At 35.8% G+C, this 25,040-nt stretch overlaps 1 protein-coding gene across 1 annotated transcript in view; it reads right to left on the reverse strand.

Annotated features, from left to right (window-relative positions):
• Positions 1–23,974, reverse strand: part of LOC149806572 (A disintegrin and metalloproteinase with thrombospondin motifs 6-like) — a 59,410-nt gene extending 35,436 nt beyond the window's left edge. The window contains exons 1-11 of the mRNA XM_089951387.1: positions 23,800–23,974; positions 21,910–22,319; positions 17,768–17,918; positions 16,527–16,843; positions 15,702–15,785; positions 13,148–13,263; positions 12,563–12,606; positions 10,482–10,587; positions 9,780–9,926; positions 7,247–7,394; positions 5,688–5,833 (exon numbers count right to left, since the gene is read on the reverse strand). Coding sequence (XP_089807513.1) covers positions 5,688–5,833; positions 7,247–7,394; positions 9,780–9,926; positions 10,482–10,587; positions 12,563–12,606; positions 13,148–13,263; positions 15,702–15,785; positions 16,527–16,843; positions 17,768–17,918; positions 21,910–22,319; positions 23,800–23,974 — 1,844 coding nt within the window. The remainder of the gene's footprint in view (positions 1–5,687; positions 5,834–7,246; positions 7,395–9,779; positions 9,927–10,481; positions 10,588–12,562; positions 12,607–13,147; positions 13,264–15,701; positions 15,786–16,526; positions 16,844–17,767; positions 17,919–21,909; positions 22,320–23,799) is intronic.
• Between the last annotated feature and the right edge of the window lie 1,066 nt (positions 23,975–25,040).

The following is a 25,040-nucleotide window of genomic DNA, read 5'->3' on the forward strand; positions in this document are numbered from 1 at the left end:
GAGAGCTAAAGGTGTCAACACCTACTTTAAGGACTTGCACATCTTCAGCTGTAGAGGTATGTGAGTTATTAATTTCTTAAGTATAAGTTATAACTATTGTACTACCACGTTTATTTTTGTATATTTTCTATGTAGCTTCGGCTTACGTAGTATCATGCAAATATTTTCTATTCTTGTTTGTGACTTAGCAAGAGATTTATATTAGCAATATATAAAGTTGCATTTTTAAGAAACGTTTAGTATCGTAGGATTCTTGTTCGGGCACGGTTAGGTTTAGTACTAATATTAGTACCCTTACTCGTTCCTCGTGGACAGGGTACTAACATGAGCATATACGTGTTAATGGAGCAAGCCGGGTGTGATTCACACCCGGCGCTCTTTTAGCCTAATAATAACACTTTAAACATATTCCTCGCATATAATCCAATAAATTGAGTAGTCCTCTTATTTAATACAGGAAGTATCGAAAATCATTGTAGAAATAGTTGTAAAATCTCGTTTACCTTTTTTAGCCGATATTTTCGTTTAGATGTCTGCCATATTATTTCAAATAATGATTACTTCCATTCTCAGCCTCGTTTGTTTGTGTGCCATATAAGGACATTGACGCCTTATTTGGAAATGTAAACAAATCGTAGTAAACATTTGGCGCCGTTTGGATCAGAAATTCTGCGCATTAAAAGTAAATACGGTTTATCGGCAACTTTGAAATTCCACCAAGAAGCGATTATTCGCACTTGATTCATAATAATATAGCGTAGAATATCCAAATATGATCTGGCAAGCTTTACGTAGAAAAGAGGTAACGGTGAGAGTCTCGCGTTATCTGTCATGGCGGACAGAATGAAGTTAGTGTAACCATGCCAATTTATTTTATCGTGTACGGGCTTAATAAATTCAAAATAAGCCAAACTTCTTTCACAACATGATTATAATTATGTAGTTGATTTCTACACTGTTTGTTTTTCTCACTTTAGTGATGATTTTTTTTGCTCCATTACATGATATGGGATCAGTTCGTAGCCTCAACCACAACAAACCAAGTTGAGGCTACGACATCGTAGCTAGGTTAGGTTCACTTCTGAACTTGTGTATTGTTTTGGAATTATTGTGACGATAATATAATCTGTGTAGCTTACCGTATATAACGTCATTACGTTTTATCGTATATGCCCGTGTCATGCATATAACACAACGTTAGATTTATTTTCAGCTGACCAGGGTGATCGTAGTCGCAGCTTTATAGCTGATCAGAGTGATCAGAGTTATCGGAGTGATCGGAGTCGACGTGGTACCAGCTGCAGAACTAACCATAGAAGATGACCATAGCAGCTGTAAAGCTGAACCATAGCAGCCGTGGAGCTGAGTAAACAGTGTTGCTGGTCGAGTAGCAGGTGATCCGGCATTGCTGACCGAGATTGGTGGGCGCTGATTGCTTGACTGAACAATCTGGAATACTGACTGTTTGATTAACCAGTGTGACTAGTAGCCAAGTGTGCTGGTGACGGAGTGTGTAACTCCATATATGTAATCTTCTAGCCGTGGGCTAATCTTTTGGGGTTTGTAATACCCAGTGTGTTTTGGGGACTGTAAATATATTTTGTACATCTGTCCTTTTGTTTTCATCATTTTCACCATTTGAGTGAATACAGTTTTACTATATGAGTAAAATACCACAGTTTTACTATTTGAGTAAAACACACCATTCTTTCGTTGTAAAATCACTGCGAATAATTCACCCATTGTCCTTTTACTATGTAAGGTCATTTATTTGTATTTTCATTATTTAGTTCGTGCGGATTATGTTAATGTGAATTGATCCAATATTTGGATATTATATGCACGTATTAATCATAATTCTTTTCTTATTCAAGTCATTCGTCATTAAACATTGTATTTGTATCACCATCAAAAGTGTTATATTGCAAACCGAAATCCAACCCGGTTATTTTGTTACAAATTATTCCAGTATCTTATCATGAGATCTCTAATTTACAAAATTATATTCCTTAGAACTTGCTTTAAATAGCAAATATTCATATTATCATGTCTATGCGAGAAAATGCGAGACGTACTTTGATACTGGCTAGAAGACAGAAATGGCAGACTTTCACTGTGTATCTTGTGAAGTAGAGGATCGATTGATGAAAGAACTGAGGGCAGTTATGCGTTTACGAAAAGATACATATAAGCACGAAATAAATGTGCTGATATTTGAACTGAGGCGAAATCGTAGAGTGCAAAACTTGCTGAACATAAATTATTACGAACAGAACACAGTATCTCTCTATCACTCTTTGTTTACTAGCCCGCGGGATGCGTACCTTGCAATCATGAGCTTTCCCGATTTGCGCAAGTGGATTTATATTTCAGTGTGTGTGTGTGTGTGTGTGTATGTGTGTGTGTGTGTTGTGTTTGTTACACAAGAAATATTCACTAATTAAGTAGATCTCATTCTAATACGAGAAACTTATTTTCCGAAATGAGACAGTATCTACAAGCATATGACGAATAGCCAATACAGATCATCTTGGCACAGTGAGATCTACTTCTTCTCGGCGAAGTAAAAACAGAGTTTAACAGTATTGAGAAGAGAACTTTTCCCCTACCCAATTTGAGAAAACGGGCTCAGACAAAATGAACCTTGTCCTCATATTATTAGACAACACGAACTTTGTCCTCCACCCTATCAGACAACACGAACTTTGTCCTCCACCCTATTAGACAACACGAACTTTGTCCTCCACCCTATTAGACAACACGAACTTTGTCCTCTACCCTATTAGACAACACGAACTTTGTCCTCCACCCTATTAGACAACACGAACTTTGTCCTCCACCCTATTAGACAACACGTACTTTGTCCTCCACCCTATTAGACAACACGAACTTTGTCCTCCACCCTATTAGACAACACGAACTTTGTCCTCTACCCTATTAGACAACACGAACTTTGTCCTCCACCCTATTAGACAACACGAACTTTGTCCTCCACCCTATTAGACAACACGAACTTTGTCCTCCACCCTATTAGACAACACGAACTTTGTCCTCTACCCTATTAGACAACACGAACTTTGTCCTCCACCCTATTAGACAACACGAACTTTGTCCCCATACCCTATCAGACAAAATGAGCCTTGTCCTCCACTGAATTGGACAACACGATTTTTGACCTCCACCCTATTCGACAAAACAAACTTTGTCCCCCGCCCTATAATACAAAACAAAATGTGACCCCCACCCTATAAGACTAAACGAATGTTTGTTCCACATCATATTAGACAAAACGAACTTTGCCCTTAACCTATCAGACTAAATCAACTTTTTCACACGAGGGACAGGGATCAGGCAAAAAACGTTTGTGCGAAACTGCTACCGGCCGAAGTAACGATCTTGTTCCATCCTTATTTTACATTTAACTTTTTTCAGTGAGTGTTTTATTATCAACTGCTTTATTCAAGTTCGGTTATGCCTGTGTTCTATGAAACGTTCACTCTTTTCCACTGCGGACAAATTACGACTTTTGAGCACCAGCAGTACGATTTGTTTCTATGTTATGAACGGTTTACTCTTTGATTTGATTATGTGATTTTCTTTATCTCCTTGCTATTTGTTATGTGCGGTTCTTACGCTTTCGATCAAAACGTTTATTTCCCTAGGCTATTAGGGAAGAACAGCTTTGAATGTGAGTATGCAGGATGGTGGTTTTATTGTAGATCTGAATACATATATATGGTGTATTGTCTGTTTCTTTGTAGCAAACAGTTGTATTGTCGCTCGCACGCGGAGAGGACAAATCAGATATTTCCCTAGGTTAAACCATCAATGAGCTCAAAGCTTCATACACATGAATAATATATCCGTTCAAAAGCATTTTAGAAAATAGTTTTGAAAGATAACAAGCAGAAAATGAACTACTATTACTGTAATGTCACAACTTAAGAGGGAGAGTCATGGTGTTTTAATGGTCCAAAATCTCTGATACTTTATCCTATTGCTGCTCTACAGTCATGTACTCTCCAAAGGGTTTAAGTTTTAAAGAAAAATAATTTCCCCGCTTTTCCTCACTGGTTTTCCTGCCTGTTTTATAAAGGCCTTGAATGTATTAGGTCTTGTAAAAATAACTTTTAATTCCCTTTACTTTGGTAACTGGGATGCATAGTATATAGCTTGGCTTTAATTCAAAAGTGCTCCTATAAAAAAACGGCTAGCTTCGCTTGGTCATTTTGACTTCCTGGACTTCAGGGGTAAGGCGTAAAACAAGCAGATGACCTTTTTGCTGTTTGCATGTTTTGAAAATGATTCATTGCACTTTGCGAAGCTGGTAGTGCCTTCTGTGGCAAATTCGTTTTCCCTTTTTAAATAACTTCTAAAGTTAGTGTAGTTTGGGGTAGTTAAGATTGGTTTTTCTAGCACATGGAAACAGCCATTTAAGTCAGCAATGTGCTTAGATCATGTATAATTTACATAAGCACAACGTGGAAAACAATTTCAGCCACAGTACACCAAAGTAGCATACACGTATACCAATATACTCTCCACTGTGCATGTTGCCAATGCAAACAACTTCACCTTACACTTTACACCTGTATCTGCAGAATACCCCCATAAAACTACATATGTATTATTATTGTATGATTTAATTTTGGTGGTATAGCTGAAATATTTAAGTCGTAAGCATCTAAACAGTTCTTCTGAATAATTCTCACGTAGTTTTTCCACATGAAGGTGTTCATTAATAGCACCACTACCAACACCATCATCACCACCCTCCTTGATGGAATTTGAGCTGTTTAAAAATCCGAATTGCATTTTCTCAACATAGCAAGCAATGTTGCGCTAAAATACAGGAACATGAAATTATTATAAAAATTATTAATATTTTAATAATGAAACCATTATAATTATTCTTGAATTGTAGCTAATAAATTTACAGTGTGAACAGGGATGGAACATATCCAGTTCACGGTCAAAATGTAACAAGTCTGCTAATTCTTATAACACCAGAATATGAATGAGAGATAATCTGCGTTGGCATCCTATTTTCCTTCATTTTAATACAATTTAATGAAAAAGAAACAGTTTATCTCTCATGTAATGCAACAGTTTTATATTGAAGTTGATTTAACTTATGTGTTTCTTGACTTCTAATATCCCCATAATGAATGTCATTTCACACACAATACTGTCACAATGTATATTTTATAAGCAAGAACAAAATAGGCATAATTAACTTATTCTCATACATAACATGAATGTTAATCTACCATTTGGTGCACAAACTCATACATGTTGATAAGAAAAAGAAAAAACCGATTTTGCAAATTTTTATATTTGTTTTAAGGTGGCGACATACATTTTCGTACTTTGGACTAGTTCAGACTGATTTTTCGAACACATGGGAGCAGACATTTTGGTTCGTTGTGTACTAAGATCATATACATTTTATACAAGAACAATTTATAAAGAACTTTCAGTCACAGTACATGAACTCAGCATAGAGGTATGCCAATATTATCTCCAATGGGCAAGTTGCAAATACAACGTTACCTTAATCTGTCACTCTGTCAGAAGTACGCAATGTCTCTAGAGCGCCACCCCTACATTTTACTGCCGCAAATTTCTTTGGTCGACCAATCAAAAAATGGGATACATTCGCAGGTTTTCTAAATTGTAGTACTTACTGGGGACTGTCACATATCCGTTCCTGATATTCTACACCTCCGCCACACGTTCTGGTACACTCAGACCAACTAGACCATACTCCCCACTCACCGTGAACAATCAAGGCATGGAAATTGAATGGGACACATGAACGTCTGTAGCATTTCTGGCAAGGAGGGGGAGATGACATATTAGTCTCGATTAATAATTAAAACTATATAATGAATGCAAAACCTGGTAAACAACGAAGATTATGATTACGTCAATATGTTGCACAAGAGCAGCTCAATGATAAAAGACGTTTGCTGTAATAATGGAAATGGATCACTGTATCAAAATAACTCATTTACTTTCAAAATATGAACAAAAATATTTTATTTCTTACGTTCTAGTTATGTTGACTTTGAATATCCATCATATACCATCGAAATGTGAAAAAATTAAAATGTAAAATGGTTTTTATTATTACGCATCGATATATGACAACGACATGTTTATAGTCTTCGACTTTTTAATGAATCGCAAAATTAAAGATGCGGTATGAAATAATCCAAACAGTCTATACATTAACATATGCCAATTGCAAGAAACTGCGATAAAAAACCTAAAGCTTAAATGAACACACTTAAGTTTCAAATTAAACGACATACCCCTATGAGGGAACCGTTTCTACATGTGGTACCTTCTGCCACAGGGATGCTGTTCGTCACGCATTGACCCTCGCTATTTGTACACCACAATTCGCTACACACTTCCTGAATTGACATATAAATTTGTCTTCGTAAACAGAAGTACACCAGTGCATTATTTGGTGATCTTAACATAAATATTATGATTAAACAGATGAAAATATATGACAAGGTTTTTATTTCTTCGACGGAAACGTAGAGATTGCGATTATACCGCAATTAATGAGAAAATGTCCCTTGCAGTACCAATTTGCAGAAAATGAAACCGAATACCATTTAGATTTCCCTTAGCAGAAAACAAAAGGAAACACAATTTAGCGTTCCCCTAACAGAAAACTAACCTGAACACTATTTAGCGTTCCTTTATCAGAAAACGAAACGGAACAGCATTTAGCGTTCCTGCAGTAGAAAATTAAACTTAACACCATTTAGCATTCTCTTCGCAGAAAATGAAATTGCTGCCCATCGCCTCTCAAAAAGTATGAAAAACTTGCTTCCAAAAACAATTCGAATGTATATACAAATTGAAAGTTAAACTTGGTTACAGCTTTATATGAAGGAATTTCACATGATGGGGCGTCTAGACCTATGCGATCAGTATGCGGTCAGTATTCTCATTTTCGTTCATTTTAGGTGCAAAAGCTTTTCTAACTTGTTGAAAATACTCAACCCAGACTGTCACGTGACAGTTATATCTAAGTAAATACTGAATACTTCCAGATTTTATATGGTTGTGCAAAACCCTATCTATTAACTTAATTTCTTGCATAATCTATATAGGCCTTTTACTTGTAGCAACAAGTGTGACGGTAAACCTATAACCCCATTTCATAATAGCATGCATTTTTCAATTTCATAAAAACTACTATAAGCATACAGTATTTCAATACCTCTGATCTACAAGGATAGGAAGTATTCTTGAACTGCAGTTGGCACTGTTCCTCGACACTGCTGTCTGTGCCTGGCATATCCTCTATAGCATCAGGACTTTCCTCCTCGTATAAAGGGCGATTGTCCAAACAACCGCCCTTTCCAGATCTGAAACAGCACGAAACATCAAAGTAAGATAATTGACTGGTCTGCTCCACTTAACTCCTCCATATCAATTACAATTTTGTTCTACTCTTTGGTAAGAATCACGTGATCGAGGAAAGAACGTCCATTTAAAACCTGGTTCGAATTTTCTTTTGTTTAACACTGATGTCTTCGTCTGATTTTGAGTAGTCTTGTCTAGTCTTGTCTTGCCATGATGACCTCGAATTGAGATTAATCTGGTTTGATACAGTCCGGTCCTCGATTCTATGCCCTGTGCAGGTCAAGGCAAGACTATTTCATCAGGTCAAGGCAAGACTATTTCAGCAGGTCAAGGCAAGACTATTTCAGCAGGTCAAGGCAAGACTATTTCATCAGGTCAAGGCAAGACTATTTCAGCAGTTTAATCTAATCTGACCTGGATGACCAGAATTTAGTGATCCAGAAATTATATTAATGTTAAATTTATAAGAACCGTCAATTCTACCCTAGGTTAAAAGAAAGTGTATATTCTTATTCTTGTAAATGTATACACTATAGCACTTATTTATACACACTTTTATTTTGAGATCCATTTTAAAATGGTGGAGTTCTTTTCCATTTTAACAATAAAAATGCATAATTGTAAACATTCAACTAATGTTAACGGATAATGAAAAAGCATGTATAGAAATACTGGGTACGATACATCAATGTTTCGAAACGACCTGTACCCGTTAAGACTACATAAAACTAAGCCTAAGGAGGTCTGATATCCCTCGCCTCGCTCACGTCTGTATAGTTGTCGAATGCAGCTGGCCAATAAGTATGGGCCAGAAATGCAGCTGGCCAATAAGTATGGGCCAGAAGGATTCTCTCAGTAGAAATCTATGGTAATGCTGATGATTGTACATGTTACGAAAAATATCTTATTCAATATTTCTAAAGTTTTTGTACCTTCATCTAAAGTTAATGGAAATCAGCATCCTTTCTCTAACAAGAAAAGGCCTGAATGCCAATATGATATCCAGCAAAGTTGGTAAATTTCTCCTCAGCAGTTTATTTAAGAAAAACATCACAATGTTTATCTAGTTTTAGTATCGTTGGCTATAGTCTACGGTGAATTGGAAAATTTGTGTAAATACTCGAAAGACCTTTGAGCTATGACGCTTTCTATCAAGTTTGGTAAAATTCTGGAGGGGTGTTTCATTAAAGGCTTTTGAGAAGTTCGACTACGCTTAGTAACAACGGCTCCTGTATTTGACGGGCCGGCATTATTTAGTACAACTTTGAAAGGCCTAAATGGCGGCAAACTTTCTGACAAATTTGTTCGAATTCTCTCCAGCGGTTTGTAAAAAGTCTCTTAATTTTTCTTCTATTTTTAATAAATCATATTTGATGTCGAATCGGAATCAATTATATGAGCTTCGTCCTCCAAATACCATATTTCTTAAGTCAAAATGGGTGTTTTAGACGTCGTTTAAATGTGTTCCTGTTTGTAGTAATATCAGCCATCTTTAATTTCGGATCGGCCCCATTTTTACAAAGTGCCGTCTCTATCTATATGCCCAGATCTTTTTCATCAAATTATGTTGAGTGGTGTTGTAGAAGAAAGTATTCAATAGTTTTTCCGTTGATAGTAGCATCAGTCATGTGTTTACAGTATATGGGCATATGTTTTATAAAATTTAAAACATTTCATGTTAGCAAGTTTTCTTTCAAATTAATCACCGAATTCCGTTGAGCTTTTCTTCACTGAAGATGTTTAAATTTTTTTATTTATTTTTTTAAGTAACGGCGGTTTTATTTAACAGTCGATTGTCATCATTTGTATTCATTAAAAAAAACCTCAAAAATAATAATTTTTCTTAAATTACGTCAAATTCTGTCGAGCGGTCTTTGAGACAAGTTTGTGTTACCGTTTTTCTCCTTGTGGTAAGTGTGGTCATATTTTATGTCAGATCAGCAGAATTTGCACACTAAAGAAAAAGCCTTCTATTGTCGCCATCTTTTTCCGTAAAATATCGTAAAATTCTGTTTTGAGAAATCAGTTCATGTTTTTGCTACTTTTAGTAACGGTGGCATTACTTAATGACTGATCGGCTTCATTCGTGACGTTTTCTAGAGGAGGTCACTTCATATTTTTTCTTTACTAACGGCGATACTTCACGGCGAATCGGCATCATCTGTATACGCACTCCAGGATGCCATATGTGAAATTTTACTGTTGATAACTTCTGGAGAAGCAGATATAATTGTACATGACGGTCGAATGACCAAATCTTAAGCCACTAAACCTAACTACCAGAAAATCTAAACATGGACACAAAACTAAAACAACCTACTCCAGAAAGTCAGTGATATACTAATACAACATCTCTAGAAAGTAAGTGATATACTAAAACAACATACTCCAGAAAGTCAGTGATATACTGCCTGCTACAGTTTGACCAGAGAAAAGGATCTGACTCCTTGGTCAGGCGGGCGGCCATGATGCGTGCTGGCTCATACCCCGGAGTGCCGCACAAGTTTCCAGCTCCGTCATGCTGCATGGCAAAACTGAAAATGAACACAGCATAAAGATGGCATTAAATATTCCGTGTGAAAGTCCAGCGGCAAGTACGGACAAAATAAAAACATGGGTGGGTAGGTAAAATTAAGTAAGTATGGAAAAATACAAGCATCGTGACATGTATATACCTGCACAAGATACAAGATTCAAAACATTCATATCAACGTTACTAAAGGCTCGCATATGAAATTGTTTTCCAGGAAGAAAACAAGCAGTGAACATGAAAACAAACATAACTCATTATACAACGTGAATCATATGCAGCATGATACTCTAATAGGTAATTTAGTACTTTTTCCCATTAAAAATGAAGATACAGGAACAATTCTTTTTTGTATTTATACTAGGCAGTGGCTTTCAGATCATATCAGCCAACGATATGTCTAATGTTGTTTTTGTGACAATAAACATATTATTTTCGATTTCAGCGTACCTTTGACAATGACATATTGCAGTAAATAATAGAGAATGAACACTCAGATGCAGAGCGGCCGAAAAAAAAAAAAAAACAACCTTTGAGATAACCTGACCTATATACCCACTTGTGTCCGATTTCATGAGCTATGGTGAAGGCGGACGCTAATCCGATGTCCTCGTTGATACTACAGCTTCTTTCTTCCTCGCACATGCCTGCCACGGGGGCGAGACCTGTCAGAGAATTATGTTCATGAGAGATAGAGTGATCATCCGTCTTACGCTACTTGGGTTGTATATATCAATGCATTTTGTTCCATATTTAAATATAACTGTTTGCTCTGTTTTCCTTCTTGGATTTACTTTTGAAGTTTTTAGTTTGTCATTATGCCGTTTAATACTATTTAATATTTACAGACTGTCTCATCAAATATTGAGTCTCATCTTAATAATTTAACCATACGATACGTTCTTAAATCTAGCCTGTAATTATTTGTCACCGGCCCTTAAATATCGCCATGTTCGGGTCTTGGGACTTACTAATACATGTCATGTTCGGGTCCTAGAACATTACTAAATTTCGCCTTGTTCAGGTCCTGAGACATATAACTAAATGTCGCCACCGTGCTCAAAATGTCCCAACATTGTTGCTAAATATTTCCACCCTATAAGTTTATCATGTTGGAAACTTGCAAAAAAAATAATTGGTTCTCTTTATATCGTAGATATTTCTTGTTTCTCTTTCTTTGTAACGGCTTACTTGGTGCACAAAACCCGATGGGGACGGAAATCAGTATGAGGAATAAGAGAGGAAAGAATGACCCCGCCACCACCACCCACCTCCTTGTTTAACTAATTACGCCACACCCATATGATAAATATATCATAATTTTATGACGTTTTCATTCTTTACAATGTCTTGCATATCACGTTCTCCACGTGAATGTGATTTTAATGTCTTTTGATTACAGTGCAGGACTAGATTTCGCTGACAGAACTAACTGGTCTGGACTATATATTCCGTCTTGTATCAAGCAATCTGACTGAATCAAATTGATGTCTCATAAAATTAGGACAATATCTGAAACCGAAAATCAAATATTGTCATTATCATTGCTAATTGTCACCGTACTTATTTGTCACCAAATCGTTACCAAATGTCTCCATCCTTTAAATGACGTGTCCATAATGTTTTAGACGTGCGTGAAGATTTGTTTCCTAGCAACTCTCAGCTTTATCTTTCTTTCTTTTCACTTATTATTTTTTGCACAATATCACTAGCAGTTCCGTTACTAAATGCTGTCGTCAATATCAACATCATCGTGACTAGATTTTGCCGTCCTTTAAAAGATGTCTTTCTTATGTTGGATATAAGCGATAATATTTTCCTTTTCACTTACATTCCTTTTGACATATGAATTCTGACATCATATTTCTTAAAAATGTAGATACAAATAAGAATTACCAAGAAATAAAATGATATAAATCCGCAGACTTTATCTTTTCCACTCCGTGTTTTCCCCCGCATGTTATGAAAATTTCAGAATTCAATAAATATGCTGCCTTTTTCATTGTTCTATGTATCGTTACCGGATGATAAAAGCATTTTAAGAATGCACAATTTAGTAACTATTTCGGCGACATTTATGAGTGCCCTATGACTCAGCCGACATGAATGGGCGGCCAACAAATATGCACAGGCGTTAATTAATAAAATGGCACCCTAGACGAGTTCTCTGTAAATATCTCACGATCACCCGTATTAATGGGCTCTTCAACACACCGCATATTCTTGAAATGATAAAACTTAGGGAGTCTTAAACAACTTTTAATATGAATGAGACTGACTGATTGACTAACAAATTGTTTTATGTTTAACGTCAAAATCAGCACACAAGAGACTATACAATCAGGGGGGCAACTGGAGTAAAGTGCTTTGCCCAGGGACACACCACGGTAAGCCGACCAGAGCTGGTCTGGTCAAGGTTAGATCCCGCAGCATACTGATCTTGGCGTTCGTCACTCTAAATAAATAGAGGCACCGCAGCTACCAATACTGTTTTATTTATATATGCACACTTTAAAATTATGACAACGCTTCAGGTCTTTTATGATTCCTTGTGACAAATGCGATCTATATTTGAGAATTCATCAAAGCAATAGAACATAAAAGATAGAGTTATTTTCTGCTGATCGTTATATTACTTACCCAAAGTTCCACATGGTGTGTTCTTGTATGTGCAGATGTCATACCTACAAATGTAATACTTGTAATGTTTAGTCCTGTATACTAATTCATCTTGAAAGAGAAAGCTTAAAGTTTACTTCGCCAGCGCAGAGGGTACAATATTTTATAAATTTATAAAGTCGCTTGATTGTATTACATGAAAGTATAACCCGTACAGAACAAAACCATCAATAAAATAAATAACTTATTAATCTACTATTATGTTAGTATGTTCTCTCTCAGTTCATAATATATATATATATATATATATATATATATATATATATATATATATATATATATATATATATATATATATATATATATATATATATAATAATAATAATAATAATAATAATAAAGACACAAATTGAATCATATTATGTACGATTTCAAAGTCCGCATTTGTTTTAATAAAATCAGTTTCTTCGAGTGGTTAATTCTTATCTTATTAGACATTTTATAACTTTAGCATGATTTTTTTTTTACCAACAACAATTTGAGAAGTTTCTCGGGTTTTTTTCTTCTCTCGAATTTGAAATTTGATACCCTTAATATTAAAAGTACCTTGTAATTAGAACTGCGTTATCATGTGTGGGATCTCCTGATTGGTTGAGTCGGTTTTGCCACTTACAAAAACTATCCAATGATCGGTCTGCGTGGTGGCTGATTGTAAGATTTGTCTGGAGTTGACAGTTATGAAATTAGAAAGAACATTGTAGTTGAAGTGCAGTTGATTATACCAGTAGTACAGTCTAACACAAACTCGCAGTATTATTTTTGAAGAAGTGTAACGATACATGTGTGTGTGTGTGTGTGTGTGTGTGTGTGTGTGTGTGTGTGTGATATTTGGATATTTAACGTAGCTTTAACACGTTTTCAGTCACATCGTTACAATGTCTGCAGTGTGGCGGTTCACAGTGATGTCTAGCACTGGTGCATCATGCCGCAGACATGTAGCATGATGTTTCCACCCAGTCACAATATCCTGACTCCAGGCAGCCCAGTCCTAACATTAACATCATAATGTTGAGCGCCTAGCGAGACAGCTGTTTGTACCATTTTTTAAATAAGTCTTTGGAATGACTCGGCCGGGGTTCGAACCTGCAACCTCCCCCATCCGATGCGGACGTTTTAATCACTAGGCCACCGGAGCGGTCCTGTAACGACACAATTCTTATAGATCGAGTAAGAACAAATCTTGAACGAGACCAACAGAGCCAAGTATCTTGGTGTCATCTTGGACAGCAAATTATCTTGGAACTCTCACAAAGACGCCTTAACCAGAAAAGCCAATCAGACGACGTCTTTTCTACAAAGAAACATGTCATCCTGCCCTAAGCACATCAATGCTTGCTGATACAAGACGCTCGTACGCCCACACCTCCACAGTACGTGACACACAATTCAAAACAAATGCAGCCAAACTAGATCTAGTCCAAGAGCGGGCAGCAAGATTTTGTCACAGTGACTACCGACGAACCAGTAGCGTCACAACTTTGCTGAAGGACCTTCAGTGAGAAGACTTGAGAACCCGACGTCAAAAGAACACTGTCATCATGATGTACCGAATCATTAACAAACTGGTTGAAATACCAAAGACAGGGCACTTCATCCACGTAATAACATCAACCAGAAGCCATGCCAACATATATAGGGTACCCTACTGTTCCGTGGACGCATATAAGAACTACTTCTTTCCCACAGGCATACGTCTTTGCCAGCGACAGCCTTCCGTTCATACCTTTAAGGTCCACATCGGCGCTGCATGTCCCACGTCTTAGCATGTACATCGTGGGTTATTTTATCCTGTTTTTAACTTGTACTAAGAGCCTTCCTTCACATATGTACATACTTCACCACAGTGCGACTATGCCTTTGTATAGACCAAGCACTTAATTGGAAGAAGAGACCGTTGTATCATTTAGAACTGGTATGTTATATCGGTGCTGTATATAGATGGATCTCACGAAATACAGAGCTTCATGTTCGGTCCTTTGGTATTAAATACTAACTAACGGTAGTACTTATTTCACGATGAAGGCACTATATAGATTGTGTATTTATTAACAGGAAATATCAATTTAAAACTAATCAAAGTTCATTTCTTCTGGGTCACTGTCAATAATTTGAGCACTCGTTTGATTTGGATAATTTTATGGATATACGTGTTTGGATAATTTTATGGATATACGTGTTTGGATAATTTTATGGATATACGTGTCTGGATAATTTTATGGATATACGTGTTTGGATAATTTTATGGATATACGTGGTTGTCGGTGATATTGATATATGTGGCTGTATGTTATATTGCAAATTGCAAATTTTACGCTTAAATGCATCTTATGGGAGGTTTCACTTAGACGCAGACAACGAAGAGTTGAAAATAACTGTCTCTTCACTTGACGAATGATAGGTAGTTTTTATGCCTTTTAACGCTACCAGTGACAATGTTGGGAATATGTTACTATTATCCCATATGCTATGTTATGGGTGCCTGTCTAGAGGCAAACAGAAAATGTGATGTTAAAAGTGTCCATAGGTGTACCTGAGGCTAATTACGGGGACAAATCATGATGTAGCCTTATGCCATCATATTGAATATATATATATATATATATATATATATATATATATATATATATATATATATATATATATATATATATATATATATATATATATATATATATATATATATATATATATATATATATATTTCTTAATTCAGAATGTCATAATTATCTGAATGATTGTCTCTTTTTAGTCTTAATGTTCACTCGTGTTGATAATTTGGTTTGCTTTGGTGTTTTACGGCACAACTTCATATACAGGTTATATATTGCCGAGGTAATTGGAGTAAGTGTTTATTATGTGGCAGGATTCGAATCCACACTCTTTTCGTCGCGAGTCTGGCAACATCCTCAGTTGGGAAACGAAGCACATTCTCGTTACATCTTAATCTTATAAAGATGTTCATATCAGATTGACGGAAAAACAACTGATTGGTGTTATATTAAGTTGTAGGTATGTCATAAAGCGTATTTTACTTTTTTTTGTCATGTTCTATCTTGAGATAAAAACTATAGGCCCCTCCATTCTCACCACCGTCACTTACCTGTTCTCCAGTCAGTATCACAAGTTTGGAGACCACGATGTTAATAGGATTTCCAATACTCGGGTCACGGTAAAGTTTGGCAACCTTGTGAAGGGAAAAGGAAATTAGAACAAATTCGAACATAAACTTATAAGAGGATATTAATATAAAATGTTGACCTAGTCGAAAAGAGTAAAGAATTGACATAGCTATTAAATACATAAATAGATCGTAAAATTTCGCTTTTTCCCCTGTGGTAGATCCTGATTCACAATTGTTTCTGTATCATTATGTAACTATCTCACAAGAGATCTAAATTTTATTTAGGTTTTCAAAATACATTTTCATTAATCATATAGGTCTTTAGTTGGATTCATCAACTTCCAGGTTCTACGTAATTAATTTTTCACCTTGAATACATCAATGCTAATCGATGAAACGGACTCATTTACTATGCTGCATGTTTATCACTGAGAATATTTGGAAAGACTAATTAATCTTTTTTTTTTCCTTCTTCTTTTCTAATTTAAAGTTTGAATGATTAAAAGAGCTCCTACGACCTTAACTGATAAGGAGAGCATCGTAACGTTTAACATGCAATCCGCAAATAATTATTCTTAACTTATTAAAACAATATTTTCTTTTTAAATTTCACATTATGCATGATGATCACAGAAAAATGAGTCATTTATCTCACAATACCCACGAAATATGCGGACTATATTTTTTAAAATGAAATCGTTTCTTATGGTGGCAACTCCCTCGTTGTCATATCTTGCGTTATTTATCGTAGTTACAACTCGCAATTTGTAACCTTAAATGATGTGACATGATTCTTGATCTTACAATATTCATAATAGTGAGGATGTAGGGTTTCAGAAGCTCGTGTGATTTATGGAACTCCACCATTTTCTGATCTACTACCACCATCGTCTCCACGTTTCTCTCCGCTAACTCCACCATAACCTCGCGCCTCCTTCTTCCCTCTTGCCGTTGGGGAAGTTCGGATTCGTTTGGTTTGTCGAAAGTTTTCAATGGTCTCAGCTTGAAAATGATGTCGGGATTACCTCTCTTCGTACCCGTCGTATCTAACTTGGAATTGTATCTATTGAACCAGGGTGATGTAGGTAAAAACCAGGGATTTTCCACGTCATTGTGCATGTCTGTTGATCAGAAATAAGAACGTACACGTACGTGCGTACCATATCTATCTATCTATCTATCTATCTATCTATCTATCTATCTATCTGTCTGTCTGTCTGTCTGTCTGTCTATCTATCTATTTATCTATCTATCTGATTAAATTTATATCTCAAAGCAAGTTTACAGTCTCTCTCTCTCTCTCTCTCTCTCTCTCTCTCTCTCTCTCTCTCTCTCTCTCACACACACACACACACACACACACACACACACGTTTTCTCAAGACTGGCCATAGCAAAGTATCCCTAGAGTTCAGGAAATCTTTATGTATTACGTAGTAAGGATTTCAGTAGAGTCGAGGAAATCTTTGTGTTACATAGTACTTAATTCCATAGAGTTCAGGAAATCTTTATGTATTACGTAGTAAGGAATTCAGTAGAGTTCAGGAAATCTTTATGTATTATGTAGTAAGGATTTCTGTAGGGTCGAGGAAATCTTTATGTGTTGCATAGTAATTAATTCCGTAGAGTTCAGGAAATCTTTACGTGTTACATAGTAAGGAATTCCGTAGTACAGGACATTTTTATGTGTCACATAGTAAGGACTTTCGTAGTTCAGGAAACCTTCATGCGTTACATAGTGAGAAATGAAATCCATCATTGTCCACAAATGAAAGATGCAAGGATCATTTACTAGTCAGTAAGTTGGTCATTTCTTCTTGAGCTTTTTTCCCTTCAGATATTAATGTGACATTATTAAACGTACAACTTAGATATTAAGAATTGAAGTTGTTTAGAAAATCTGATGCTAGGTGTTCTTCTGACCGTTTAATACTAGAAGAAGATTCTGATGAAATTACGGAGGTCATTTGCTAAAGCACTGGACAAATAACCAATTTTTTGTTTAAAATATAGATTAAAATTATGTTCTGTTGTTGTTAGTATTACCTAAGACTCCGCAGTGAGATAACCCTTTGGGAAGCTTGAGCGAAGAACGTTTGTATACGATGTGTGGGTGGCCACCCTGGTTTACGTCATTTGTGTGATTCCACAACGGCTCCACAAAGTAGTCTTCTTCCGCCGTGGAAAATACTCCGAGCTGTGAAAACAAATGCGTACTCAAAAGTAAATTACCGACAAAGTGAATATTTTAAAAGGACATACAGTATTGTGCATTAAATCCAAAAAGTCCTAACTGTTTTATCTAAAGTCCAAATGTACGAAGTTCCAATTGAATTTCAGTGGTATTCCAAATAAATTTCAATATTGAATGTGTTGATCTGCATGTTCAAAAGGATTAAATCCACACTGATTAGAATAAAGAGAACGAGGAGTAAAAAGAGGATCACTGTCAATATCTCTTGATTGATCCACACAAGGAGAACAGTTGACCTCATCTAAAAGCTGAGTAAAAATTGTGCCAGCTAAAGGAATAATTTCCTGATCATCATCCTTCTCAACAGCCTTTTTTGTTACAGTTCTAGTAACTGCAGAAGCTGGATATAAATCAGAGATTTCCTTTTAGATAGGATCGACTGTCTCATCTAGATAAGTCTAATCAGCTACAAGTGGATTAACCACAACCTTATGATATCTCCATCTAGGTGAAGACTAGTATTAAATGATTCGATAAAGACGTCACTGTCCGACTATCATGGGTCCGGATCCTAAGTCGAATGACACATTTACGCAATGGAAAGGAACATTAACAAAGCCTGAATAAGACCACTTTCAGTAGAGGAAATCTTCTCAGAAAAGGGCAAAGTACCTGATGATAAAAGATTATTAGAAGCTCATGTTTCCAGTAAAATTTTAATCGGGATAGACTCGGATGAATCAACAATAAGTGATGAAGAACCTTTTGAATGCTTATTAATATAATAAAACCAGAATGGGGCTTCTTTGCCTCAACATATATGTTACTTTCGTTACATAACCGTGACTCTTACCTCGTAGAAATAAGAGCATTTGGACTAGGTCTGTCTTTAATATACTGCTTTTTTTCTAATCTGTAGGAATAACGCGCCCTTTCTACTTGCAATAGGTGCACGTAGGAAGAGATAAGGATTTCTGATCAGTCTTATCAGAAACTTTATTCCTAAATGGTGTGCCAGACTAAGATTTTGAAGTCCTCGTATGAGACTGAGACTTTTTTATACCAAAAACATGCTGAGTGGAAGACTTATTGGCACAAGAAACTTCGTGAGTCAAGGAATATATAGTCAACCATACAGACAGCATTTTCTAACAGTTCCACGTTTTACTCACCACTATGGATGCAGATATTGAATTCTTCAGATAATATTAGTTGTCTGAGGTTATTGTAGTCTTCACCGACCTTCTAGACTGCGCACCACCTATCAACTAATTGTTCTTTTTCTCTTGCAAATTTGATATGAGTCTGTCTGGAGTTTTTTTTTTGTAATAAATATTCTTAAAAAATTATTATACAGTTCCTGAACCTATGTCGATATGCGTCAGGTACCAACTCAACCATTCACGATACATTTTTGTAATCAGCACCTTGTTGTCCTGACAGTAAAGGAAGTGAATACTTTACGAGCATTGCCAGTAAATACACTTTGTAATAATTGAGTCCAATGCTGTCGTGGCCATTTTAAACTTCAGCATTATTTTCAGAAGGATAAAAATATTTATCTACTTCTTATTCTTTCAAAGGTGGGTACTAACCTAATATAATTATATAACATCAAAAACTGAACTTGTGTGTAAAGTTTGGGATCCACCATTCGCCCGTTCTGTATTTTTTTAGTCTAAAGTACATTTCCCTTTCATCTTTTTTTCTTTCTTTCTGCATCTGTATTTTCATCACTTACTGAATTTCACTTTCTTCTTTCTGCAATTCATTTTTTTTCAAAGATTGTAACCCTTTATGATGAGGATTTAAATACAGTTCTCCACTTTAGATGATATTGTGAAAGCTTGTTGGTAGCACTACAGATTTCTCATATATGTGAAATAATACCTGGGACTAAGAAAATTCCGAAACAAAGTGAATTTAAATTTTAAAGGTTTTGAAATATTTTAGAGAAATTCAGATCCTGAAAAATGCCTCGAATTTTCTCTTACAATTGTATGGTATTAAACTAAGTAACAGAAAGAGTTAGAACCAACCAGTTTTGGAAACTTCAAGAAATAATTTATATTACTAGAATACAAAGTAAAAACTTAAGAAAGAACTTACAGTATTGTGAACTAGATCCATAATAGTCCTAAAAGTTCTTTTACAAGTCCAGATGTTTGAAGTTTAAGCTGAATTCCAGTGGCATTCCAAATAATTCCAATATTGAATTTGTTGATGTGCCTGTAGTCTCGAACGTGCTAGTGTGCCAATGGCTTGGAATGTGGTGATGTGTTAACAGTCTTTTGAAATATCACAATATTATAATCCAAAATGTCATTATTCAGTATAATTCCAAATTAATATTTTAGTCCATGACTATTACTGAGCACTTTGTAATTCGAGTGAATAATAATTTGAATAAATATATCCACACAAGTAAACAACTGAACACAATAATACGACTGATTCTGCCTCTGACGGTATGGAAAGAACGAGTCATTTTTCAAGTAAAAAAATTTATATAAAATGCCAAGACACAATAAAAGAGCCAGGATGTAGGCCAGTCTCCTTTCTAAAACATTCAAAGTTGTTGACAAGTTTAGTAACTTCCAAATACTGGTATCCTATATTAAGACAGAAACAATCATTTAATCATTTCTACTATTTTTGATAATGGTCTGAATATTTAATCTGTATTTATAGAGAAATATTAGCTACGTATTATGTTACTTACAAATATAAATATCACTGTTATACTATTAACTTGATTTTGGACAAAGGTCAAGTACAAGATATAAATAAAAACAACACTATAAATATATATATATATATATATATATATATATATATATATATATATATATATATATATATATATATATATATATATATATATATATATATATAGAAGAGAGAGAGAGAGAGAGAGATTGATGATACTCGGCGCACTGCTTTACTGAAATCTTTACGCAATGTATTTATGACAATCACGAATTATTTTGGACAGTGTATACATGTTATCATGAAAATATTTTGGGCATTGCATACATGTTATCATGAATTATTTTGGACAGTGTATACATGCTATCGTGAATTATTATGGACAGTGTATACATGTTATCATGAAAATAGTTTGGACATTGCATACATGTTATCAGGAATTATTTTGGACAGTGTATGCATGCTATCATGAATTATTTTGGACAGTGTATACATGTTATCATGAATTATTATGGACAGTGTATACATGTTATCATGACAATATTTTGGACATTGCATACATTTTATCATGAATTATCATGGACAGTATATACATGTTATCATGAATTATTTTGGACAGTGTATACATGCTATCATGAATTATTTTGGACAGTGTATACATGTTATCATGAATTATTATGGACAGTGTATACATGTTATCATGAATATCCTATCGCTACATTATTATCATAAAAAGCACAGTTGTTTCTCTCCAATACCAGCGGATAATTTGACTTAATGCGTGGATATCACCAAATATCTCATATTTCCAGCTAAATATGCTGTTATAAATTGAAGAGACGTGGGGTAGGGGAGACAGGCAGACATGAAAACATAAGAACGGTCTATCGACAGAGACATATATAATAACAAAGTCCGACAAGCTGACAAAAGGATATTAAAGGAACGTAATTTCCACAGTACAAATTGATCAATTAAAAACCCAATAGCATTCAATTAGTTTTATTTAATTTTATTTTTTGGGATTTTCAGTTTTAACCTATTTGTGTTGAAATTAGAACTACCTAGGTACGCATCTAAATAAAAAATGCCCAAAGAGATAGAAAATACTCAAAGATAGATAAGAAATACTCTTAAATAAACAAATACTTAAAAGACAGATAGAAAATACTCATAGAGAGATAAACAGCTACTCAATGAGATAAACAAGTACCCAAAAAGATAGATAAACGAATACTCAGAGATAGAAACGATACCCAGTGATAGATAAACAATACAGACTTACCAATCCAAAACAGTTGCTGATAGCAGCCGTCGATAAGTAAGGCTCATTACTGTACCCGATGTAATGACATCTTGAAATGTCCTTATAACGTTTTGTCACTTCATTCCCATATCTGTACTCCACCACAAAGTTCCGCGACAACAGCTTTGTATTTAATTTGAGGTCAAAGTGAAACTCTTTTCCAAAAGCAGAAAATTTATAAAATATCCTGTATTCAGCTATATCTGAATTGGACATTATTTCTCGGTCTTCCTCTTTCCTAGGAATTTCATTCCAACCGGATAGTCGCTTGAATCGATGATGTTTTGCAACACTGGAATATCGGGTATCGAAGCTTAGGAAATTTCCTTGATGGTCGACTAGCTTTGGAATGGTCATTTCGTAATGCTCTAGTTGTTGAAAGAGGTAATCTGAAAAGAATGGAACAAAATACTATTTTGAGCTATATTGACAGAAAGTGATTGCTAGAACTATAGATCAAAATATGTTGTTACAGTTATATGGATTGAATTATGCTCTTACAGTCATATATAGAAAGCAGCTGCTACAGTCATTTAGATAGAAAGCCTCTGCTACTGTTATATATAAAGTCTCTGTTACAGTCATATAGAATGCCGCTATATTTATAAGATTATTCTCGCAGCCATAGATAGCAAGTCGCTGCTACAATCATATGGATAGAAAGCCTCTGCTACAGCCATATAGAAAGCCGCTGCTACAGTCAGTCATACAGGTAGAAAGCCGCTGCTATATAGATAGAAAGCTGCTGCTATAGTCCTATAGACAGAAAGAAGTTGCTACAGTTATATAGATAGTCGCTGCTACAGTTATATAGATAAAACGATGCTGCTACAGTTATGCTAGTACTAATATTAGTACCCTTACTCGTACCTCGTGGACAGGGTACTAACATGAGCATATACGTGTTAATGGAGCAAGCCGGGTGTGATTCACACCCGGCGCTCTTTTAGACTAATAATAACACTTCAAACATATTCCTTGCATGTAATCCAATAAATTGAGTAGTCCTCTTATTTAATACCGAATATAACGAAAATCATTGTAGAAAAAGTTGTAAAATCTCGTTTACCTTTTTTAGCCGATATTTTCGTTTAGATAGTCCGCCATGTTATTACAAATAATGATTACTTCTTTTCTCAGCCTCGTTTGTTTGTGTGCCATATAAGGACATTGGCGCCTTTTTTGGAAATGTAAACAATTCGTAGTAAAATTTTGGCGCTGTTTGGGTCAGAAATTCTGCGCATTAAAAGTAAATACGGTTTATTGGCAACTTCGAAATTCCACCAAGAAGCGATTATTCGCACTTGATTGATAATTGTATAGCGTAGAATATCGAAAATATGGTCTGGCAAGCCTTACGTAGAAAAGGGGTCACGGCGAGAGTCTCGCGTTATCTGTCATGGCGGACAGGATAAGGTTAGAGTAACTATACCAATTTATTTTATCGCGTAAGGGCTTAATACATTCAAAATAAGCCAAATTTCTTTCACAACATGATTATACTTAGGTATTTGATTTCTATACTGTTTGTTTTTCTGATTTTAGTGACGATTATTTTTGCTCCATTACATGATATGGGATCAGTTCGTAGCCTCAACCACAACAAATCAAGTTAAGGCTACGACATCGTAGCTACAGTTATGCTTGTTGATAGAACGTGATTTGTTTGCAAGTGCAACCGCCGCGTGCTCTGGAGTCGAGGTGGCAAGAGGCTGCGATTACTTTCTCTCTTCCACCACATGTTCTTTGCTTTTTATTTCTCTATTGTATCTTTCTGCTATTCGTCTTCCTCTCTTTCCATCCTTTCTTTCTCGGAATCCTGCTTTCGATAACCGTTTTCTGTTGGTTACGTTATTGGTATCGATGTACTGCTAGGTTCATTGGTAGCGGCACTCGGCGGGTGTGCTGCGGGTGCCCTGTCTTGTCTCCCCTGGGGTCTTCTCTTATTGCTTTGTCTTGACTCCAACATTAGAGTTCTCCCTTCTCCTATGCTCTCAAGCTCCACCCTGATGCGATGATCAGGTCTAGTCCCTTGAGGGCACATTTTGTTGCTGTTGTTGATTCCTTTTGTATTCGCTGATTCTTGACAAAACAACTGCATGGTTAGTTTGCATGCTTCCGCCGTTTAATTAGAGGCGGACCATTTAGTGTTAGAGATGCAGTGTCTTGGGTTTTCTTTCCACCAGAAATGTTGGGGTCTTTTTGCCTTTTTCAAATATCAAGATTACATTTTTTTGGAACTAACATGATGGATAGAGTTAGTACTTTGCAAATCAGCCCAAAAGTATATCTCCAAGCTATTCGAGGGCCGGAAGTTTATTTTGCAAATACAATCCGGTTTCTCCACACAGCCTCCCCACCCCCCAAAGAAAATTAAACAGCGGGTCACCGCTCCGGTGGCCTAGTGGTTAGAGCGTCCGCCTTGGATGCGGGAGGTCGTGGGTTCAACCCCCGGCCTAGTCATACCAAAGACTTACAAAAATGGTACTAACAGCTGCCTCGCTTAGAGCTCAGCATCAAGAGGTTAGTGTTAGGAATGGTTGGCCTGATGTCAGGATAATGTAACTGGGTGGGACATCATGCTACATGTCTGCGGCATAATGCCCCAGTGCTAGACATTACTATAAACTGCCACATTGCAGACATCGTAGCGATATGACTGAAAAATTGTTAAAGCTACGTTAAAAATCCAAATCACATCACATCACATAAACAGCGGTTCGGATATGATAAAAAAATGAAAGAGGTGCCTGGGCCTGACTGCGTTTGATTTTCGCTCTTTTTATATGCATATCGGCAATTAAGCAGCAAATATAAAACTGGCATTTTGACATGTTTGATGGTGAGAGTGCTTTTATAGGGGATAAGCACGATAACTTTACATATATAACATCTGATGCTTTATTGAAGGGTTATGTTTCTGGCTTGGTTATTGACTGGTTATGTGTCTGTTTTGGTTATTGCGCCATGTTTTCGCTTCACAACGCATTTATTAAATCACGTGACTTAAAATGAGCAAAACAGAAACTGTACGTTGTAATTAATTCTAACTGATAGGGGTTTATAGACAACATTATTATAATTAAAAGTTGACAAAGCTATTTAATCAA

This window comes from Sinohyriopsis cumingii, chromosome 1 (genome assembly GCF_028554795.1).
Source record: "Sinohyriopsis cumingii isolate HCF-2022 chromosome 1, ASM2855479v2, whole genome shotgun sequence".
NCBI lineage: Eukaryota > Metazoa > Mollusca > Bivalvia > Unionida > Unionidae > Sinohyriopsis > Sinohyriopsis cumingii.